At 45.1% G+C, this 20,103-nt stretch overlaps 1 protein-coding gene across 3 annotated transcripts in view; it reads left to right on the top strand.

Annotated features, from left to right (window-relative positions):
- The first annotated feature begins 464 nt into the window (after window positions 1-464).
- Window positions 465-20,103, top strand: part of MED26 (mediator complex subunit 26) — a 99,178-nt gene continuing 79,539 nt past the window's right edge. Inside the window, exons 1-2 of one of the 3 annotated variants that reach the window (XM_085637341.1) lie at window positions 481-798; window positions 5,969-6,025. Coding sequence is in view for 1 of the 3 variants with exons in the window: in XM_085637340.1 (XP_085493466.1) it covers window positions 727-798 (72 nt within the window). In the remaining 2 variants the exon portion in view is untranslated. Of the gene's footprint in view, window positions 897-5,968; window positions 6,026-20,103 lie in introns of all 3 variants that reach the window. The other 2 variants (XM_085637340.1, XM_085637342.1) reach the window with 2 other exon arrangements.

Genomic DNA, 20,103 nt, shown 5'->3' with positions numbered 1-20,103 from the left:
TGAGAGTTTGGTCACTTTATGCCTGTGAAGGGAGGTCAGCTGCCTGCATCACTTATTGCGAGATCTGAGGAGGTCACACTGCGGCCAGTAGGGGGAGGGAGCTTTTTGGAGAAACCTGACCCTCGGGACAGTGTGACCTGCAGCTCTCCTGTGGCCCCTGCAGTGTGACATATGCTAATGACTTGTGAAGTCTGTTTTTTATGTCCTTGTCAGTCAGCGCTTGTTGTCGCAGTCTGTTTTTTATGTTGCTGGAGCAGTGTTTTCATACTCGCCTTTGAGGCTTTTCCTTCGTGAACGCTGAAGTCCCTCCTCTCTGTCCATGAACCCAGAACTACGCGCGTGAGTCCGTCTTCGCCTTCTACCGTGACAGGCACAGGTCCTCCTGGAGACCCGGGAGCGTGCTGTGCGTGCGGAGCGCGGCGGACGCACGTCGCCTTCCTGACGTCACAAAGCGTGCCGCGCTCGGATTTTTCCCATCGGCCCCCGCGCTGGCCCCTGCTCTGAGGCAGCAGCAGTGGCAGCGGCGGTGGTTCGGTGCGGGCGAGGCGGCCGCCGGGGGCGGCCTGCAGCGGCGTCTTAGTGCGCGGCTCCCCCAGCATGCGGCCCCGCCGAGCCCGGGGCGGACAGTGAGCCGCGGGCCGGCCAGCCAAACACTCTGCCCCCCAACCCCAGGACAGACCTGGCTGCCGCCTCCGCCGCGCAGGCCGTAGGCAGCAGCAACGGGCAATGACCGCGGCTCCGGCAACCCCGCAGCAGATCAGGGACCGGCTGCTGCAGGCCATCGACGCCCAGAGCAATGTGAGTAGCTGGTGTGACCCTGGGAGGAGGGAGAGGAGGACAAGGGACCTCTGGGGCCCGGGGGTCACTGACAGGAAGCGACAGTATGCAGCTGTGGGGTAAGAAGCACCACATCAGGTCTGGTGGAATACACTGGGAGGAGGAAGAGCAGGGATAGGGTGCCCTCCGGTGAGTGTTTCCAGTGCTGCTTGTGTGAGTCTAGAGTAAACAGTCCCCGACACCGTGCTGAGGTAGACGGAGAACCGGGAGTCACTGACAGGAAGCCACTGGGTACTGCTGTGGGAGAGGGGGTATGAGGTACTGCATCAGTTGTGGTAGGAAGAGCAGGGATGGGCTGCAGGTCTGAGGGTACACCCAGTGCTTCTTGGAGTAAACTAGTGCAAACAGTACGTGTTTGCCCACACCTGACTTAGAACCGGGGGTCACTGACAGGTAGCAGCAGGGTGCTGCTGTATGGGACAGCGCTGCATCAGGGGTGATGGTGGACAGTGGGAGGAGGAAGAGGGCTGTGGGGTTCAGTGCTTTGGGGGTATATATAGACATATTTTGGGATATGTACTGCAATCACTGTGTTTGTGTGAACCAGGCCCTGAGCTATTAGTCACCCCCCGGAATTCTCCCAGTAGAGCTTGGGGTATAAAGAGCAAGTGCATCGCCTGCTGGGGTGGCTGTGATGCTGGAAGGTGTTCAAGGATGAGACTGGGTTCTACAGAAGTTGACTGAGAGCAGTCTGGGATATTCGATTTTTTCCGTAGAATATAGAGATTATGGTGTAAAACATCAGCAAAGAGCAGGACTGGGTCAGTTGTATCACTACCAGACATTCAGTATTTTTATTGATAATTGGAGAAAGCATTAACCATGCCATAGCTGGTCGATACACACTAGGAGGGGTTATTGATGGGATAGGGTTTACGTAATAGGGCTCTATTTAGTTTTTTTTGGGGACTGGTTTGCCGGAGAATGCAAAGGCTGCCCCACCTGTGGTGGGTAACACCAAGAAAAAAGTTGACGTAGTATTGTGGTCACGAAAGAAGGTTTCGCGGCAGTACTAGGGAGAAGCACTGACAGTGAATGCGGTGACTCCTCTGGGCAGAATGGGCGGCTAAGGGATGCTCTCTACTGCCACTATCTCACATACACTTAATGTGATATAAGCATTATCAATCGGACATGAGGTTTAATGCCCTAAGGGGACGCCTTTAGCAGGGTTGAGAGTTAAGATGTGGAAGCTCTGCTTCTGACTTTGATGGTTCTGCAATTGCGGCATGAACTGTCGGGCGGGTAATCCTAGCAGAGAATGACACTGCTGGGAAGATTAGGCGTTGTTACTTTTTAGTTACTCTGTAGGGTAGCACCTTTTGGTCTGGCATTAGGAATCCAATCTCTCTCTTGGGAGTCTGTCGACTATATATATTTTTTCCCATTTTAACCCAGAAGTGCTCAAGAGGACATATACGTCATTTCACACAATTCGACCCACGAGCCTTCTAAAAACCAAGAACAGCAAATCGTGCAGAAGCATTGGAAATGGTTCCTCTCCTTGTTACTCCTGGCATTTCTTTTTCAGTAACACAGAAAGTGGATGCATCTTCAGCTTTCCCCAAGACCACTGAAGCCATGGAAGTCAGTGGCATGATATTTGGTTTAATTCCTCTTTAAGCCTGTAACAATGTTGAAGACATACAGTATGTAAGGACATTTGGGAAAATTGATTGGTCAGTTTTGCTTTCGTCACTCGATCCTAAACCCAAACAACTTTGTGTGATTCGCAGATTAGATGGCTGGTTTACTGCATCAGAATGGTAACTTTAGTATTTTTGTTGGTATCTGCATCGTACTTGAGAGGGAATGAGATTGTTTAAGAAATTGAGGTTTACAAAAAGGGTGACATTGGTATCCGCCCCCCACTAATGCCTGTTATCATTCTCACAGTCCAGACTTTTTGGAGAGAGGGCCCCTGGGATGTGTAGACGATGAGATGATACATTTTTACTATGGCACCGTATAAAGCGCTGCTTGGTGGCTTTTAGTTGTTCCTGTGATCTTCAATGGTATTTAGTCACAGATAAGGTCAGGGAAGCTTGTAAATGTTTCGGCAGCTGTAGTTCTCACGTTCTATTGGGCCTGATGGGTTATCTTTTATGAGCAGCTGTAGTCGTGTATTATAGCGATAGTATCCTTTTGGTGGTGGGGTGGTTTTAACCCAGTACCCCTTTGTTACATAGGTGGCTGGTGGTGTTTAGTCTTGGTCATCTAACTACCAGGATATCGATGTGAAGGGGTTTTGCACTGCTATCAGACACTCGTCACTTTTATACGCAATCTAAGCATTTGGACATGGTCATGAGTGTTAACCTTGCAGTTAACGTGCTTGGCCCTGGGTTCTCCTATTCGTCCCATTTTGATTTTGCCTTCTCCTTTTTAGCCCATTCATCCTAATGCAACACATATTACAGCTGTTGCAGTACAATGCATTCTCAGAGTTTAGTGAAATATATATACACTCACTCACTTTCAGCTCCCCTAAGGATTGCTGCCACTAGACCTTTCTCACCAGTTACATAGGTCTAGGGTTCTCCCTCCAGTAAGTGTAGGGACGGAAACTACAGAAGTCATGGCTGCAGACTCTGGACCTTTTTACCACCATTGGCCAGAACTTTCATTACCACATATTGTTAACTTTCGTTATCTAGGTCTTCCTGATGCTCTGCATTCCATACTTTTATGGTAACGGTGCTCTTGGTCAGGAAATAGGTTTGTTCTAGCTAAACTACTGTAGTGCCCCTTGTTTGAGTATGACTGCTTTTTATTGTAGATTACACTTGAATTATGTTTGCACACTTTCATTGGGATGTGAAAATATATATCCTTTTTGAATTTCTAATTCTGGCAGTTGTGGCAGAGGTTAAGTACCATCTAACAATTCTACAAGGTGTTATGCAGTTCAAATGTCCTGCTTATGTAGTGTTGGCTGAATGAGTTGCCTCTGTTCACTTAGGTAATTTAAGTGTAGCCGCATGACAAGGTGGACTAATACGTTCAAAACATTGTTTAAATCCATGTTTTTAATTTATACCAGGTGAGGTATCTCATTTTATCTTTTATGTGCCTTTTGGGTAACTGACTTACAGAAGCTGATTGATCCACGTGTAGACGGTATTTTTATGTGGCTCTTAACACATCCCTTTACTTTGTAGTGCTGTGAACAATGATTAGTCTGGCTCCGTTTGTCAGGAAGGGTGAAGCATTTTGGAAAGTCATTCAATTGACGAGGCTCCCTGTTCATTCCCACCCCCTCAAGCACTTGGAGGCAACCTCTGTGCTGCATGATGTGCTCTACATGCAGCCAACCTTGAACTAGCATGCTATCTTCCTTGGAGAGCTGAGTTGCCCCTGCGATTCAGTCAATGACTGCTGTTATACTGGTCTCTGAAGCGGCACCTAGAATCCTCACACTAGTGTGATTGAGTGGCTGTACATCATCCTTCCTTCGTAGGAGCTGGCTTTGATAGGACTGTTTGATCAATGTGATTTGACTTCAGGCAACTATTCTGGAGGAAATCCTTTGAGCCGACGTTGGTCACTGACGGCGTCTATAACGCGATTTCATTTTTTGCTAAAACGATTTCAAATTAAGCTATAACTTCTCATGGAGTAATGGAGGCAGATGAAGGCGGTTACTTTGTTTCAGATTAAAATGTGAATACCTAAGAACCACAGTTAAATATTAATAGTGGAGATTCTGCACTTTAACATGCATACTAATGATTCTACCCAAAGGAAGAAATTTGAAGAAAAAATGTATATATCAAAAAGTATATTACAAAGATTGTTGCTAAATGCAATATAAAAGCAGGCTGAATTACCTGCATTGCTTCAGCTCTAACACAACTGAGCACAAAGTGACATAGCCCATCAAGAGTGAAAATCAATACGATATATATCCAAGTCAACAGACCGTAGCATCAGTGTTTTGTAAACAGAGTAGGGAGGTTTTCTCATCCCCATGTTTTTCGGTTTAGGTAAAATAGTCCTACATTCACATGATATCCAATATGTTTCACAGTTAGAATGTCTTCCTCGGCAATTCACTGACACTTAAAACGGTCAGCCGGGTTTTCATGTCCTAATTATCCTAGGCAAATAAACAATATTGTAGGCTGAACAAGAATAACTATCTTCAGAGGGTTTCTTTGTGCGTTAATATGTATATGAAATACCGCATAATCTCAGACACTGCAGTTGTGTACCTGGTCCTGCAGAAATGCACTTGTATAGGCTTTGAAAGCACTTAATTCCAGATGAAAGACCTTGAAGTATTTATCTGTACTACTCAATTCTATAAATTGGTGCGTATGGAAATCGTCTGAAGGTTCTGTTCTATTTGTTATAGCATAGTTGACCTGACCTAAAGTAAATTGTTCAGGCAGCAGCGTGAAAGTTGGCGAATGGTTTTAGGTGTGGTGTCTTTGTAGGCAATTTATACTGAACTAACAAGAACAGTGCTTCCCAAACCTTTTTAGAATCGCCTCCCAATTTTTATAACCACAATCTTTTGCTACCCACCTAGCTTAATTGGACATACGACGGGGATGTTTAAAAAAAAAAAAAAAATGTAGTGGCAATCATTTATAAACATTACAGCCATGACCGCACTCTTAAATATCTGACTGGGCAAGATAATGATCTGCCCAAAAAAATGGCAGGTGGTGAACTGCAATCAGTCTGATGCTGGCAAACTTTTTGCAGTGGATTGCTGGCATATGACACAACTTTTATATAGATTAGGGCTTTTGCTACTCATCTGTGGTCCATAGTCGCAATTTGGGAAATGTTGATATAGACGGATTACGTGAGATCCATATACGTAGATTTCCTCTTTACCACTGTGCCATCTGTCTTAACATTCGGCGCTCTTATTTGCCAGGTGAGATAACTAGCACCTTTTGTAAGATTTGGTGGAGTAACATTCAGATTTGGTGCTTAAACCCCAACAAACCTGCATGTTAATTTAAATAACTTAATTTTCCTATGTTCAGTTTTGGCAGGTTTACCCTACCGAAATTTAAGGAATGGTGAATTTATCGCACCCTCTAATTAACAGATGAAGATGTAGTAAATGCCACCCATCTCATAATTTCCAACCTTCTCAAATGTGTTTACACAGGTGTCGCAAAACACTGACCTGTTCGTAATAGAGGCCTAAGCAGCATTGTGCTTGTAGGTGAGTGGGTTTTTTAATAAACAATGAAGATAACTGGAAATAGGTTTGAATTTTGTGGTCTGGACTTAACAATTCTGAAGTCTTTTTACGGAGTGTAATTTGGCACTTGTTATTGGTCATGTGCAACTTGGAGAATGAAACCATATCAACCATAAATCAATGGGGAATCTCAGTAGCCCATTAATGCTGTTTCCTTCCTCCTGTTACGCAAAAGAACTAGAAGCACACTACCTCAACAAATAGCATCACCATCCTATATGTATGGGGATTGGACTTTAATATCCACTGTGTCTTTTTTGCATCAATTAGGTAAACCTCACGTCTAGCCCTGCTGCATGCTCAACAGACCTTAAATAAAACTACCTGAACTTGTGGTTCTTGCAACCTCTTCAAATGGAACCCAAAGCTGTTATCTTTTTGATCCGATAGACCTAGAAACACTTTTTGAAATTTATAAATTATGCAGCTGAAGATGGATTTATAGAAAATGCGCAGACATCTCATTCGGCTAACTAATTTATGTGGAAATAAAACCAATTCAGGTTAATGCTACACATGTTGTGGGAGCATTATTTCTCCATTTTGTCATTTTTATGACACCTGGACAGAGGTTGCACCTCATAAGTATCTGTTTATCTCCTAAAGGTAGCAATCGGATTAAGAGACCTGACCAGTCACTGTTAGAGGTCCTGTAACTACATGCAACATGTGTGGCAGCATTAACTTTTTATCAGTTTGAGTTAGATTTTTTTTTTTTGGGTTAAATCTGTGACTTGTGCAGAAGTTGTGTGTCTAAGTGTTGAATTTTACTAACACCACAAAGGCCATGGAATAGCAGAATTCCAGTTGCTCTGTATATAATGGATGTTGCTTCGGAGGCTTTTGAATGACCACGACCTGCACGTACACTGGGTATTGGCAGTGTACGTGCAGGTCTGTACAGAACCATCTTGCTCATGCAATGCCATAGAGCTTTGGGCGAAAAAGTGATACATATAGGATGGGTGCAGGTCTATAATATTTTATTGCCTCTGCCATCTTTGGAACAGTTTCCATTGTGAATGCCAAACAGTGTCTGTATAAGATTAGATCTCCCAGTTTCAAAGATCAGTGCTGGTTCCTGATTACTTACAATGGATTGTCTTAACTTAAAAGAACTTCAAATGAGTTAAGATGCATGTATCTGTAACATGCTCATGAATAACAAAACATTCCTGGCAATAAGCTGCACACCTTGTCGTCCTAGGACGAGTTGGTACCTGGAAAGTTACCATTGTAATGATGACCCTGAATAAATATTTGGTACAGTTTATTGGAACTTGATACACACATTACTGAAACCTATTGCTCGTTATTTTAATATACATTTATATCATTTATATTTTGGATTCATACATGAAGTGGCTTTTCAGTTTCTGTGACCAGCAGGAGATGTTTGAAAGTCAATATGTTCTGCGTTGTCCTGCAGCAATTTCCCATCTGGGTGGAAAGAGAATATCATGCTAGACCTTCCCCTCTTGTGTTGCTAAGGACAGAAGAGAGGGGTATTCACCTGTTCGAGTGAGGGGAGTTTGTCAGCGATGTTCTAGTGATGTAAATGTTGTTGCCACCTTTTTGTGCAATTATGGAGGAGGAGTTGAGATATTGTACAGTAAAGCTAGTTAAATCACTGTTTAATAAAGAAGGTACTGTAGGGTGATGTCATCCATGTTTCGACTTCACATTCCTTTTTGCAAGATCCACCAGTGAGTAAGAAAGGCAGGACATACAATGGAATTACAACTGTTATTAACAGAGAATTCACTTTTCTATTTTTTTCTGAACTATTTTCACTATAGTTTGCAGTGTTTGGCTTATGAGACAGTTATGGTAGTATAATTCGCCCAATTTGCGGTTGTTGATTCTACATGTATGCAGCCATGCTTTCGTAAGGAGAAAAAGAAATTGATTTTAAATGGGATGAGGTGCAATGGTCTGACCATGTATTATAAAGTATATGATCCTACACTGCACATGTATTGTAGCTCGCCTTTGTGTTTAATATCCTTCTAATATACTGTAGTAAGCTTGCAGTATTCAACTTACAGTCCCAAGATTTTCAGCCCTCTCACTTTTACTCTTAGCTAATGTTGAGTCTAGTTTGTAAATGTAAGTGTCAAGTTATATTTTCTCACTGCTATCTGTTTGGCTCTTTCCTTGTACTTTGACATTACACTTTGTTAGGATTTCTGCAACTCAACTGCTCCCCTCCAAGGTTGTTCTTCTCCTTTGTGCTGATTGTCCAAAGGGCAAGCAGTTAATTCCATTTTCCAGCAAAGACTGTTAAAAGACTTTCTCTGCCATTTTTAAGACCTTTTTCCGGAACATTGTTGGTTGTCCTTGCACAGCAGGTCTTGAACTGTATCCAGATAGTTAGCTGCCTAAGGCATGTTATAGTATCTGTTTTCCTCTATGTAATACTATACATTAATGGAAATCATTATAAATGGAAACAGTAGGTTTGTGTGTTTTCTTCGATCAACGTATATGGTTTTATTTTGTGTTAAAATGTTTTGTGGTGATTTAGTAGGTTTAAAGAGGGTAATTGATTGATTTAAGCAGCCAGTAAGACCAGTTGGTTACCCCTTGCATCTTTATCAACTATTGTCCTCCACAGTGGATATAGCCAAGTTGGGCCTATGTAGGAATAGACCTAATATTGGTGGCGTTTGGACTATATAAAGTAATGGAGAATTTGGAGACTCTCATCCAGGAATGCCAAAATGCTTGACTTTGGTTGAACATTTAAAATACATAGTTATCAGACAAGTGGTCTATCAATTGTAAGTGGCAGCTCTACATTTACTTCTCGCGATTGCTTCGGAAGATAGGAATTATGGGAGGATCCCATATTTTCACCTTTCTGTGAACTTGACGTACATTTAAGTGGTTTTTGATATCCCTACAATTCTGACTTGGGTAGGCTTCTATTGTCTCACAGCAGAAATGTGGTGAAATCCAATCTGCTGAAGCATCCTTCTGTAATACTTTATTCAGTCTGTTCTCTTAAGCAGTCCTATAGTAAAACTGAAAATGTGGCACTGCCTAGCCAGCCTTCTCGGTTGCATTTGGAATCCTGCCTGTTTTCGGTGAACCCCAAAATAAATCAACAAACTAACGCTGGTGATGAAACCTCTTGTGAAATGTAATTGTAGTGCTGTAAACAGACCAGTATAGTAATCTTTACCCCTTTCTTATGGCTTCTGCTTCTTCGTCACACATTGTTCAACATAGGGTATACATATGACTGTTATTATTTTAATCTAACACTTAAATGTCGTGCTGCTCTTTGATCCTTAAACACAGATACGCAGGCCTTTCACCAATATTAAATGTGTTGTACAGGTTCAACTGGATTATGCACTGTTTTAAATTTGGAAGTTAAATTTGTCCTAGATAGGAAATAGGTCACTTCAGAGGAATATATTTTTAATAACTAATAGAAAATAAATGATTCTTTTATCCTCAGCCAGGGACCACTTAAACATTTAACACCCTCTTCACCTTCTGGAAACACTTGTTCTGTGTTGTTGCAATTAAGTCGTGCACTGATTTTTATCTCCAAAAATATGGTTTTGATTTTTTTTGAAGCATAGGATCTTAAGCTATGCCTACTTCCCTAGGGTCTCTTTTCTGTATTTTGTGTGCATGTTGCTTTACTACCATTTGCAGCTTCCGTCAAGGTTGTGCTTTGGCTACCTTTCTATTTACACAACATCTCGTTGAAGATGTAAATGCTTCTCTAAAGTAAGCATCTGTGGTGTCCAGGATGTTTGGAGTACTCCGTTGTTTTTCTAGATCTCAAAAACTGAAACTTTACATAATCCACATTTGATATAATTAATACTTTCAGTTACTTATGATGATTAAATGTCATAAAATGTGCAGGAATAATATAACCCTTTGTAGTTAAAAGGTTAAACTACTGTTGTACTTTTACTATCTAATATACCATATATAACATTATGGTTTAATAATGAATTATCATTAGGTCCATACTTACCACATATGGTGAAAAACTGTTCTGTGACCATGTAAATGAAGGATACCAAAGGCAGAATTCCTTTATTAGGTCTTGGAACTCATTGTATGATTTTAGCTACATAAAAGTAAAGAACGAACTGTAAAAAGGAGTAGTGACATGCAGAGATTATTTATGTGCTATAATGAACTTTGTGCAAAGAAATGCATGTTGCCATGAATCTCGTTTCTTCTTACTGTTCAATTCTCTATTTTTAAAACACTATCTGAACGATAAGCCAGTTATTTTCGTGCTCGGTCACCTGCCTTCCTCCTTAAGGCAGGAGAATAAGTTATTACATTTGAGCAGCTACCTCATTTTTTTTTTTATTTTTTTTTTTTTTTAAAAACCTTTATTGACATTTCAACCAAAGACAAGTATGGGCCTTCAACCCCCGGGGCCGGCCGCTAAGCAGTTAGAGTAACAGCAAGCAAATTTTGATCACATGCAGCACCTCGGGGAACAGATTCTCCATGCTAGTATACTCTTGTCCACTGAACAGCCCAAGTGGGTAACGAGGATATAAAAGGTTTTCATTTTATAATAAAGGATAGAAGGATCAGGTGCCAAACAAGTTCCCAGCAGCGAAAAATGGCAGGCAGAATAGTGAACGTCAACAATAAACAGCAATCTATCAAGTCAATGGCGCTGAAACAGGAGGTTCAGGATGTGGAGGAATATCACGAGCCGTTTGCGCCTGCAGTCCCCTGCCCTAAGACCCAGAAAACACCACAGAAATTGAGGCACAGATAAAAAAGCAGTGATTGACAACGTAGGAAACCTACCGTACTGACCCCAGAAAAGAAAGACAAAGAAGAATAAGAGAAGAAAAAGGAGGCCATACTCCCGGGAGTTGAATAAACTCAAGCATGTAGGGAGGGCCTTGGAAAGAAAATGGCCTTGAAGAAGAGAAAAAAAGTGCAATACAAAGCAGCACTAGTTTAGTATAAATAGCTGATGCTGGTGGAGAAACCAAAATATTTCACAGAGAAAATGCTTGGTTAAGGACTCTACCAAAGAATTGTTTAAGATGGTCACTTCTCTATCCAACTACAATATTTATCATCCTATTGCTCCCTTGCAGGAGATTTGTATTAGGTTGGCAGAATATTTCCAATCCAAAATGTCAGGGTTTTATGATACATTTTCTATAATTAATAATAGGTTTTGTGTAGAGAAGGCAGTTGTTATTCCCTTTCTATCCTCTCAGGGAAGGATTCTGGGTCTTTTTGGAACTATTAAATTGGGGTCTGTTTCATCCCTGACCTCCCTCCATCTTGTATTTAGTATCCAGAACGGTGACTGAGCAGCTCACCATTTTACTTAATCAAGTGTTAATATCAGGACTTTTGGCTATAAAGTGGAAGTGGGCATCAATTTGCCCAATGCTGAGAACCCCTCAGGATCCTAAATTATACTGAAAGTTATCGACCGATATCCAGATTACCCTCGCCTGCTAAAATCCCGGAAACTTCACTCATTTCGGAATTAATGACCTTTATTGATATCCAGAATATCTTGGATCCTTCTCAGTATGGTTTCAGGCTGTCTCACGGCACTGAATCTGCCTTATGCGGTCAGGCTGTGCTGATTCTCCTTGACCTCTCACATGTGATACAGTGAACCATTCTGTGTAAATCAATAGGCTTGAGAGAATCTGGGTCAAAACGGGGACCTTTCCATACTGAGTGAGTACTTTACTTAAATCCAGGGAAAACACTATGGCTCTTGAAGACTTTACCTCTGATTTCTTCATCTTGCCTTGTAGGGTACTGCAGGGCTCCTCATTATTACCTTTTTTTTTTTATTTGTTGCCCTACTGGCTGCACTTATTAAATCATTTGGCTTTGCAGTAGTGTCATACGCAGATGACACTCCAATTGTAGTGTCTATTTCATCGACTGTTAATGTGGTAGCGACCACATTCAAAGAATTAATGCTTAATATAGTTACCTGGATGCAGGAAAACAATCTAAAACTTAACTCTGGGGAAAAAAGGTTATTCTTTCTGGTCCTGATCGGGCTTTCTGGAATACCTTCTGGTGGCCCCCATCTTTTGGCAACCTCCCATGTCCTGAATGCGAAAAATCTTGGTGTGGTTTGATGGACAAATTTACTTTTTAGATCATATAAATAAGATCACATCTTCTTGTTTCAATCTCCTCAGGTGTTTCCTTTCATTCTGGTAGACTTGTAGAAGATGGTCTTCCTTGCATTAGAACTGTCTAGAATAGAAGGTTGCACCGCTCTTTGTTTAGGTATTAAACAAAAAAGTACTTCAATCACCTCCTAAAGCAGCTGCTCATTTGATTTTTAAATTCCCCAAGTTAAACTTTATGTCCAAGGGCATTTGTGACCTCCATTGGTTACAAGTAACAAAGCAGGTTACATTGAAAGCCCTCTGCATTGTCCATAAAGCATTGTATACTGAAGGTCCTGCATATTTTCAGAAGTCCTTCTCTTGGCATATGCCCAATTGTAATCTAAGATCCTGCACTCCTAAATTGGGAGTGGGTCCTAAAATCAAAAGGTCAAAATGTGAAGAAGTCTTTTGTTTTTGGCTGAAGGCTGTGGATTTCCTTACCTATCGCATTGAGGTCGCAATCTAGTATTTCTTCGGTAAGAAAAAATGTTAGACCTTGCTTTACTCAGTTCATTATTAGCAGATCTATTTCAGTTCTATCCAGTAGGAACTCTTAGCGCTAAGACTTCTCTGCAATTGTACGCTTTATAAAATTGCTAATGTAATGTTTGACAATATGTAGCTAATATGGCTAAGTTGTACATGTGTAGTGACGGGCAATGCCGGAGCGAGACCTGCCATGACTAGATCTCATTCCACATTGACGAGCCAGAGGACTAAATAATGGCTAAACTTTCATAGCATTTTGAGTTTGTGGATCAGCTAAAAGCAGGAACCCCTCTCCTAGACTTATTATGAAAGATCAAGAGGAAATATATTTATAGGTTGGTATGTAGTATTGAAATTGCATGTTATAATAATGGAGCAGTTGGAGTTAACCGCACTAACTTTAGAAACCTTTGTCAAGCAATTATGAGCATTGACCAAACTAATAGCTCTAGTCTTGTGAGGCCTATTGGCTTTGCCAATACTTGTTGTTGTGGGTACTTGGCATCTGCAAAAAAAGACGGGAAGCGTGTCAGTTTTTTTTTTTTTTTTATTTGATTACAATTTATTTGCTGTACTTTTGGTTTTCTGCACTACTTGTGATGCTTGGAACACCTAAACGCATGGGCAGATTAGACACTGGGCAGTGTTTGCTATAGAAAAGCTTGTTTCTTTCCAATTCCATACTGCTTGACAAGACCAATTATGTTCTGGTTAAGTGAATCATTGTTTCATCACTGTTATTAATATTGCTAGGTTTAAGGGTACTCGACTTGTCAAACGTAAGCAGACTAAAGGCAGAGTTGTCTACAGGAATTTAGTTTTGTGACCAACAGTTTATCACTGATGCATTCAGTTAGTGTTTAGTTCTGTGTAACTCCTGTACAAGGTAATGCTTTTGTAGGGGGGAAAATGCCACTTAGCTGCGCAACCTTTTTTTTTTTTTTTTTTTTTTCTCCCCTAAACTATGCAGTCCATCTCCATCCTCTGAAAAGCAAGAATTGAAAGGTTTTTAGCTATACCATTCTCCAGCAAAGCTCTCCTGACCAAACTTGCTACCAACTACTTCATTTAACAACATTTCATAGACCTGGCCATCTTGAGATCTCAAGCTCAACCTGTTACAGCCGTAGGGGAAGGTGTGTTTTATTTTTTTAATCTTAAATAGTGGCCAAGACGGCAGCGGAGTAGCATCCTTTTTCCAGGGGCACCGCTTGCCGAGGCAGATTATCTGCACCCACCGGCTGTCTTGAGACTGTTAACTGGCTGAATTGCGGTCTCGGGACGTCCTGAGCACGAGCAGTCCCTGTGCACCGGACAGGAGGTGTGGCATCAGGTGTTGGGAGGCCATCGCAGCTCCGAGTGAGACAGTTTGGGAAGGACAATCATGGAGCCCGCACTTTCGCCAGCCGCATCTGTGTGAGGAGCCGCGGGGACGCCCAGTCAACAAGAGGTTTTGGCCGGCCGAGGTGACAGCAGCCCGCCTTTCACGCCACAAAGCTACTGTGAAGGCGCTGGGAGGTGTGCAGCGATCGGCCCGCCATGGAGGTGAGGGCTGGATGGCAGGACATCCCTGGAGTGGAGGGCATGGGTGACGCGAGCGGCCCTTTCCCTGGGTGCCAAACAGTTGTTTCCCCCGTCGGTCAGCCAGAGCAGGTTGGGTGCAGCAAGGCCTCCGGTGGCAGAAGTCGAGGACTGGGCCCTAGACAAGGGAAAGCCTGTGCGACCAGTCAGTTGATCGCTGCGCCAGCCGCACTGCATGACAAGGAGCTGGGAAGTGTGGAGTGCTGCCTGAGGGGCCTTACAGGTGACCGGCCCATAGCAGAGGAGCGGACTGAGTTACGGGGAGGCCCTAGCGATCGATCCCTCTGGCACCCATAATCTGCAGCGTAGACCAAAGACGCGAGGCCCCAGGTGGCAGAGGTCGGGGACTTTGACTTGGACAAGTGAAAGCCTGCGCGACCAGTGAAGGGATCGCCACGCAAGTCGCACTACAGGGCAAGGAGCTGGGGGAGTGTGGAAAGCTGCCTGGGGAGGGGGGGGTGGGCCTACAAGTGACCGGCCCATAGCAGAGGAGCAGGCTGAGCTACGGGGGCGGCCCTAGCACTTGGGATAGACTCTAATTGCAACCACAACCTGCAGGCCGGACCTTCTAGGTGGGGCCTTGTTTAGCGGCCGGGGCCCACAACCCAGGTGGGAGCGCGGCGACTTGCAGAAGGTAGTGAGGGCTCGGAGGCAGCGAGGGGAGGCGTGGCGGGACGCCCTGTGAGGAGTTGGCCCTGTAACACCCGTCTTAACTCTTTAGAGGCCTTGGTCACATGGGGTCCTCGCGCCAGCTACAACGGGTGCCGTGGCATGAACAGGCCTTTGGTGACTTCACCCGGTTGGTCGGAGCAGATTTTGACACGCAGACGTGGCAACAGGCCTGATCTCCTTAACTAGCAGCCATTCAGGAGGAACGCCAGAGCAGGGGAATCCTCCTCAAAAGGGTCTGTGTCAGATCCAGACGGCAGCTGTAGGAATACTGGTCCTTCATCTGCGGGCTGCCGGCCATGGCCTCGCAACGAACCAAAAAAGAAGTCCCAGGCAAGTAAGCCTCCATTAAAGACCTCCTCCAGAAACCAGATAGGAGGAATACTGGGGGTCCTGGTACTGACCACACTGGGTCACATCCTGGTGATGCAACGATGGGCTCAGCCACGGGGCAGGCTGCCGAGCCAGTCAAAAAAGAATTCATGGAGCAGCTTTTTGGTGTGCTGGGATTAGACTTCGCTGGCCTATGTCAAGACGTGGCTTCTGATATTAAACAGCTCAGAGCGGATCTCGGCGAGTTGGGGGATAGAGTGGACACCCTAGAGCACAATGGGGACAGGCGAGAGGAAGAGCTCGCTGAACAGGCCCGGGAGCTAATCGGCCTCCGAGAGTGGCAGGAAGAGCAATACCTCAAGCTGGAGGATCTTGAAAACCGCTCGAGGCGCTCCAACATGCGCATTAAAGGCGTACCACTCAATGCAGACGGAGGCAAGCTAGAAGACTGGGTCCTCCTCCTCTTTAAGCACATAGCCCCTGAGCCGAGGGCCCAGGTGGTCACGCTGGATCGCACGCATTGCAATGGGTGCCCTGCCTCAGGGCCCTGACCAGCCACAGGACATTCTGACTTGCCTACACGCCTATCAATCAATGAATCATAACATTTGTAAAGCGCACTACATACCCGGGAGGGTCTCAAGGCGCTAAGGGGGGCAGGGGTAGCTGCTACTGTTCGAAGATCCAGATCTTGAGAAGTCTTCAGAAGGTCTTGGGTCTGCCGTAGGTGGATGGGGAGGGTGTTCCTTGTCTTGGCAGCGAGGTGGGAGAATCATCTGCCGCCGGCGGTCACTCTTCGGATGCAGGCGACGGTGGCGACTGCGCGGTCTGTGGAGCGGATGTGGCGGGTGGGGGTGTACCTACAGGCAGAAGGAGGCTATCATGGCTGCCACATGTGACCGTCTAACAGTGGAGTTTGGGGGCCTCCAGGTGAGGGTGTACCAGGATCTATCGCCCCTCACCCTTCAGACGTAAGGAGTTGAAACCAGTCACGACCTTCCTCCATGAGCAGGGAATACGCTACAGATGGGGGCACCCGTTCTGCCTTTCCTTCGTCTGGAACGAGGAAACACATGGGGTGCGTAACTTGTTGGAAGCAAAGGCATTTCTTGGGGGTGCACTGACAGTGGTGGATGATCCGGATGTTACAGAGGGAGATCCTGGCTCGGGGAGGCTGCGGAGATTGGGCAGGAGAAGGGGCCCTAGGAGGGGTGCCCAGTCAACCTTCTGAAGGAGCGCCGGAAGGAATGTGAAGCTCTTCTGCGACAGATGCAGGACCGGGATGGCTCTGATGTACAAGCTGGTGAATGATCTGTCCAGTTGATGTCCTGAGATCAAGAGGCGGGAAGAATGGTCCGAACCTAACGCTTAGCGATATCGGTCCTCGAAGTGGTGATGATCAACCGTTGGATTCATGGACCCCTGCATATCAGTGCGTACTGTTATCGTTGGAGAATGACTCTGAAGTTTTCCTGTGTTCAATTCTTTCTTTTCCTCCTTTTTCTCTTCTCTCCCTCATTCTTTTTCCCCTCTACCCACGAGAGAAATGCAGGCCTCATACAGGCGGAGGGAGCTGTTGCCATCCCACAGACCGGTAGGGTGAATCATCGACTTTGGTGGTTAGGTGTGGCGGGGGAGACTGGGTGGAGGATGCGGTCTGGGGGAGGAGGGAGGTCCTGATGCGTACACCGTAAGGGGGGGGGGAAGACTGCTTGTGTGCTTTTTCTGCTCCTCCTTCTTTGAGCCGCGTTTGACGCGCTGCCCTGGGTCTGCCCCTCCTTCAGCACATTGGGTCCGCTCCTTCGGTCTAGGGGGGCAACACCAGGCGCCACTGCGGGTGGGGTGGGCTGTCTGTGTTGGGTCCCCAGTGCGAGGCGTGGGAAGGGGTGATTAAAAATATGCGAACATCCGTGACAAGAATTTTCCATTCTATTAAGCACAACGCAGGCGAGGATTATGCTTCTCATTTCTTTGCTTTATTACAATAGCAGCCAATAAAAAAAACCATTTGTATTCCAAACTACAAATCCCATGAATCTCATGTGCCGCAGTACCATAGACTATCACTATATAGAGTGTAGCTGAGGCAAACACCTCCTCTTTGCGTGACTGTTAGCTGTTAAGTCCAACACTTTAAACCAAAACTCCTCTGTCTTGAACTAAGATCGCGAACAACTGTCCGGGTAAACTAAACATCCGAGAACCAACAGGCGAACTTCGGCTCTGAAGAATGAATTCCAGACGAACTAGCTTCACATCATGAATGGGAAAATCATTCTCAACGATATCCTGAATCGAAGGCACTTCTCACTTGCCACTGGAATCTGAAACAAAGATTAAAGTTCCGTAATAACAGTAATCCTCATATCATGCTCCAACCTTAAATGTTACCACAAAAGAGGGGGGGGGGGGGGAGACAAAAGGAAGCAAATACAATGCAGTCAAAATGCCATAGTAAATTGATTTACATATACTATCATGTAACCACATAAGGCCTGGGTGGGATAATCCTCGCCTCCGTTGTCCTTAATAGAGTTGAAAATTCTTGTCACGGATGTTCGCAAATTTTTAATTCTATGTCCGGACCGGAGGCTCCGATTTATGCTTGTTTAAAGCTTAGCCACCACTACTGATGCAACATCTACTATAGGTTTGTAATAGAAAAATTTAAAAGTAGATTCATTTGACCAATCTGCAGTATTCATGGTGTCGGATAGGCTTACACCTAAGGAAAAGGACTTGGACGCCATTGCGCTACAAACAGAATGAGCACCGAACTGAGACACATCAATGCCTGCTTCGTTCATGAGCCAACGCACCCACCTCGCCAGAGTAGCCGAAGATACTGGGCGAAAGGTTTTTTGCAATGCAATAAACAGTTGACCTTGCATGTCAGAACGGAAATTAGCTGTACTCCCCTCATACGCTTTGACACATTGTACCACACATAGATGTGGTACAGAAGTTTATCTTGACATGACCACCAGGCGCGGTCAGTGCCCTTCTTCGGGTCCTTAGAGTATTTTTAAAGATAGGTCAGCATGGTCGGTTCCACTTCTGGGGTCTCTGCCACGCGAGATGCCAGGTCCGGTCTTGGGCACTCGGATCTAAGGTGCGCCCTGACGTCCTTGTCGAAAGGGCGTCGGAGATTCGACTGGAGATAGTCTGCCACTTCTTGCAAGGGCATCCATGCTGTAGAGTTGGGATGAATGATATCCGTGGGGTCGAAGGTCAGATGTTTAGGTGGAGGATTGGGCTCCACATGATGCTCCTTCCTAGTCTTTTTAGCAGGTTGAGCGAATTCCTCCTGATCGGAATTGCCGTCAGCCGAGGAATCCCCCTTGTCTTCGTGGGAAGACTGTTTGTTCAGTTTGCGCCAAATAAGCGTGGTCATTCGCTATGGCCCTGGTTAGCCGAGCAAAGTCCTCTGAGTGAGGGTTAATATTTTTCTTACTCGTTGGCTTGGGGCGGGTACTTGCGGCTGGAAGCCAACCCTGCTGCAGCGCTTAATTATTAAGATGCCGCTTAAGGGGTGCAATCGCCCTCACAAACACTGAGCTTAACGAATGCTGCACTTCCGCTTCTAGGGCCTCAACGAGGTCCTGCTCAAGCGAGCCTAAAGGCTCAATCAAAATACTCCTCCTCATATGAATAATCAGCCATGGTATAAGCAGGGAGTGACACCTTTAGAGCACAACAATGGCGCAAAGGCAGGAGCTAATAAGGGGGGGAGGAGCAACCCCAGGCAGGCCAGGCAATCAAGCCTAAAAAAAACTTTTTTTTTTTAAAACGGTGTTAAATAGTGGAGGGAGGGCCTGCCAACCTCTCTAGGCAGAGCCTATGCAATTATTATTATTCCGCCCTCCGCCACAAACAAGCAACTGGCGTCAATGGGGCAAAATACGGGCTTGTTTATTTTGAATAATGAGCGTTTCCCGCTCCGAAACAAAACCTCCGGTGAATTCCAGTCGGAAAATGGCCGCCACGGTAATGGCCGGCCATAAGCAGAAAGAGGACGCGCGCGAGCAGTCGCGCCGTCCTCAGGCCCCAATACACTCCCGCTCCACACTGAGACGGCGACGGGCGCCGAGCACCCGGCCGGGGAGGCCAAAGCGTCTAAGGTTGCTGCACTGAGACGACTCGCGGGTACGGACAGCGCGAAGGCAATCACAAAGGAGAACAGTGCTTAAACTCTAAATTGAAGCAATGTAAGTGCGCGCTAGCAAACAGGTAAACCGCTTTGGTGAAGCGGTTCCAGCGCCACATAGACTAAACCTAGAGACATAAAAAGGCAATCACCGTAAGCAGTGGCCTCAAGACCCATACACCACAGTCATAACAAAAGTAGTATGGGAGAGGCACTTAACTGGCTGCGGAGCAGCAAAGAAAGAGGAGGCGTTTGCATCAGCTAGACTCTATATAGTGCTGATCTCTATGGTGCTGTGGTACATGAGATTCATGGGATTTGTAGTTTGGAATAAAAAATGTTTTTCTTGGCTGCTATTCTAATAAAGCAAAAAATTGAGAAGCATAATCGAAGCCTCCGGTCCTGACATAGAATTGGGTGCCCCGCTGCCTCCCTCTGCGACAGGATAGACCAGTGCGCTATGGAATCCCCTCCTACTCCTGCATGACTCGACTTAAAGTAGTCATTATGAGCTTCAATGTGCGGGGTCTTAATTCACCAGCAAAGCGTTGCGCGCCCCTTGCCTTGTTGAGAGATACCAAGTGCGATATCGGCCTCCTACAGGAGACCCACCTTGTTCGGGTGGACTGGAAGCGGCTTCAATCCCATTGGTTCGA

The sequence above is a fragment of the Triturus cristatus genome, chromosome 12 (genome assembly GCF_964204655.1).
Source record: "Triturus cristatus chromosome 12, aTriCri1.1, whole genome shotgun sequence".
In the NCBI taxonomy this organism is placed as follows: Eukaryota; Metazoa; Chordata; class Amphibia; order Caudata; family Salamandridae; genus Triturus; species Triturus cristatus.
Note: the sequence above shows the minus strand (reverse complement) of the source record. Positions and strands in the feature narration are given on the sequence as shown.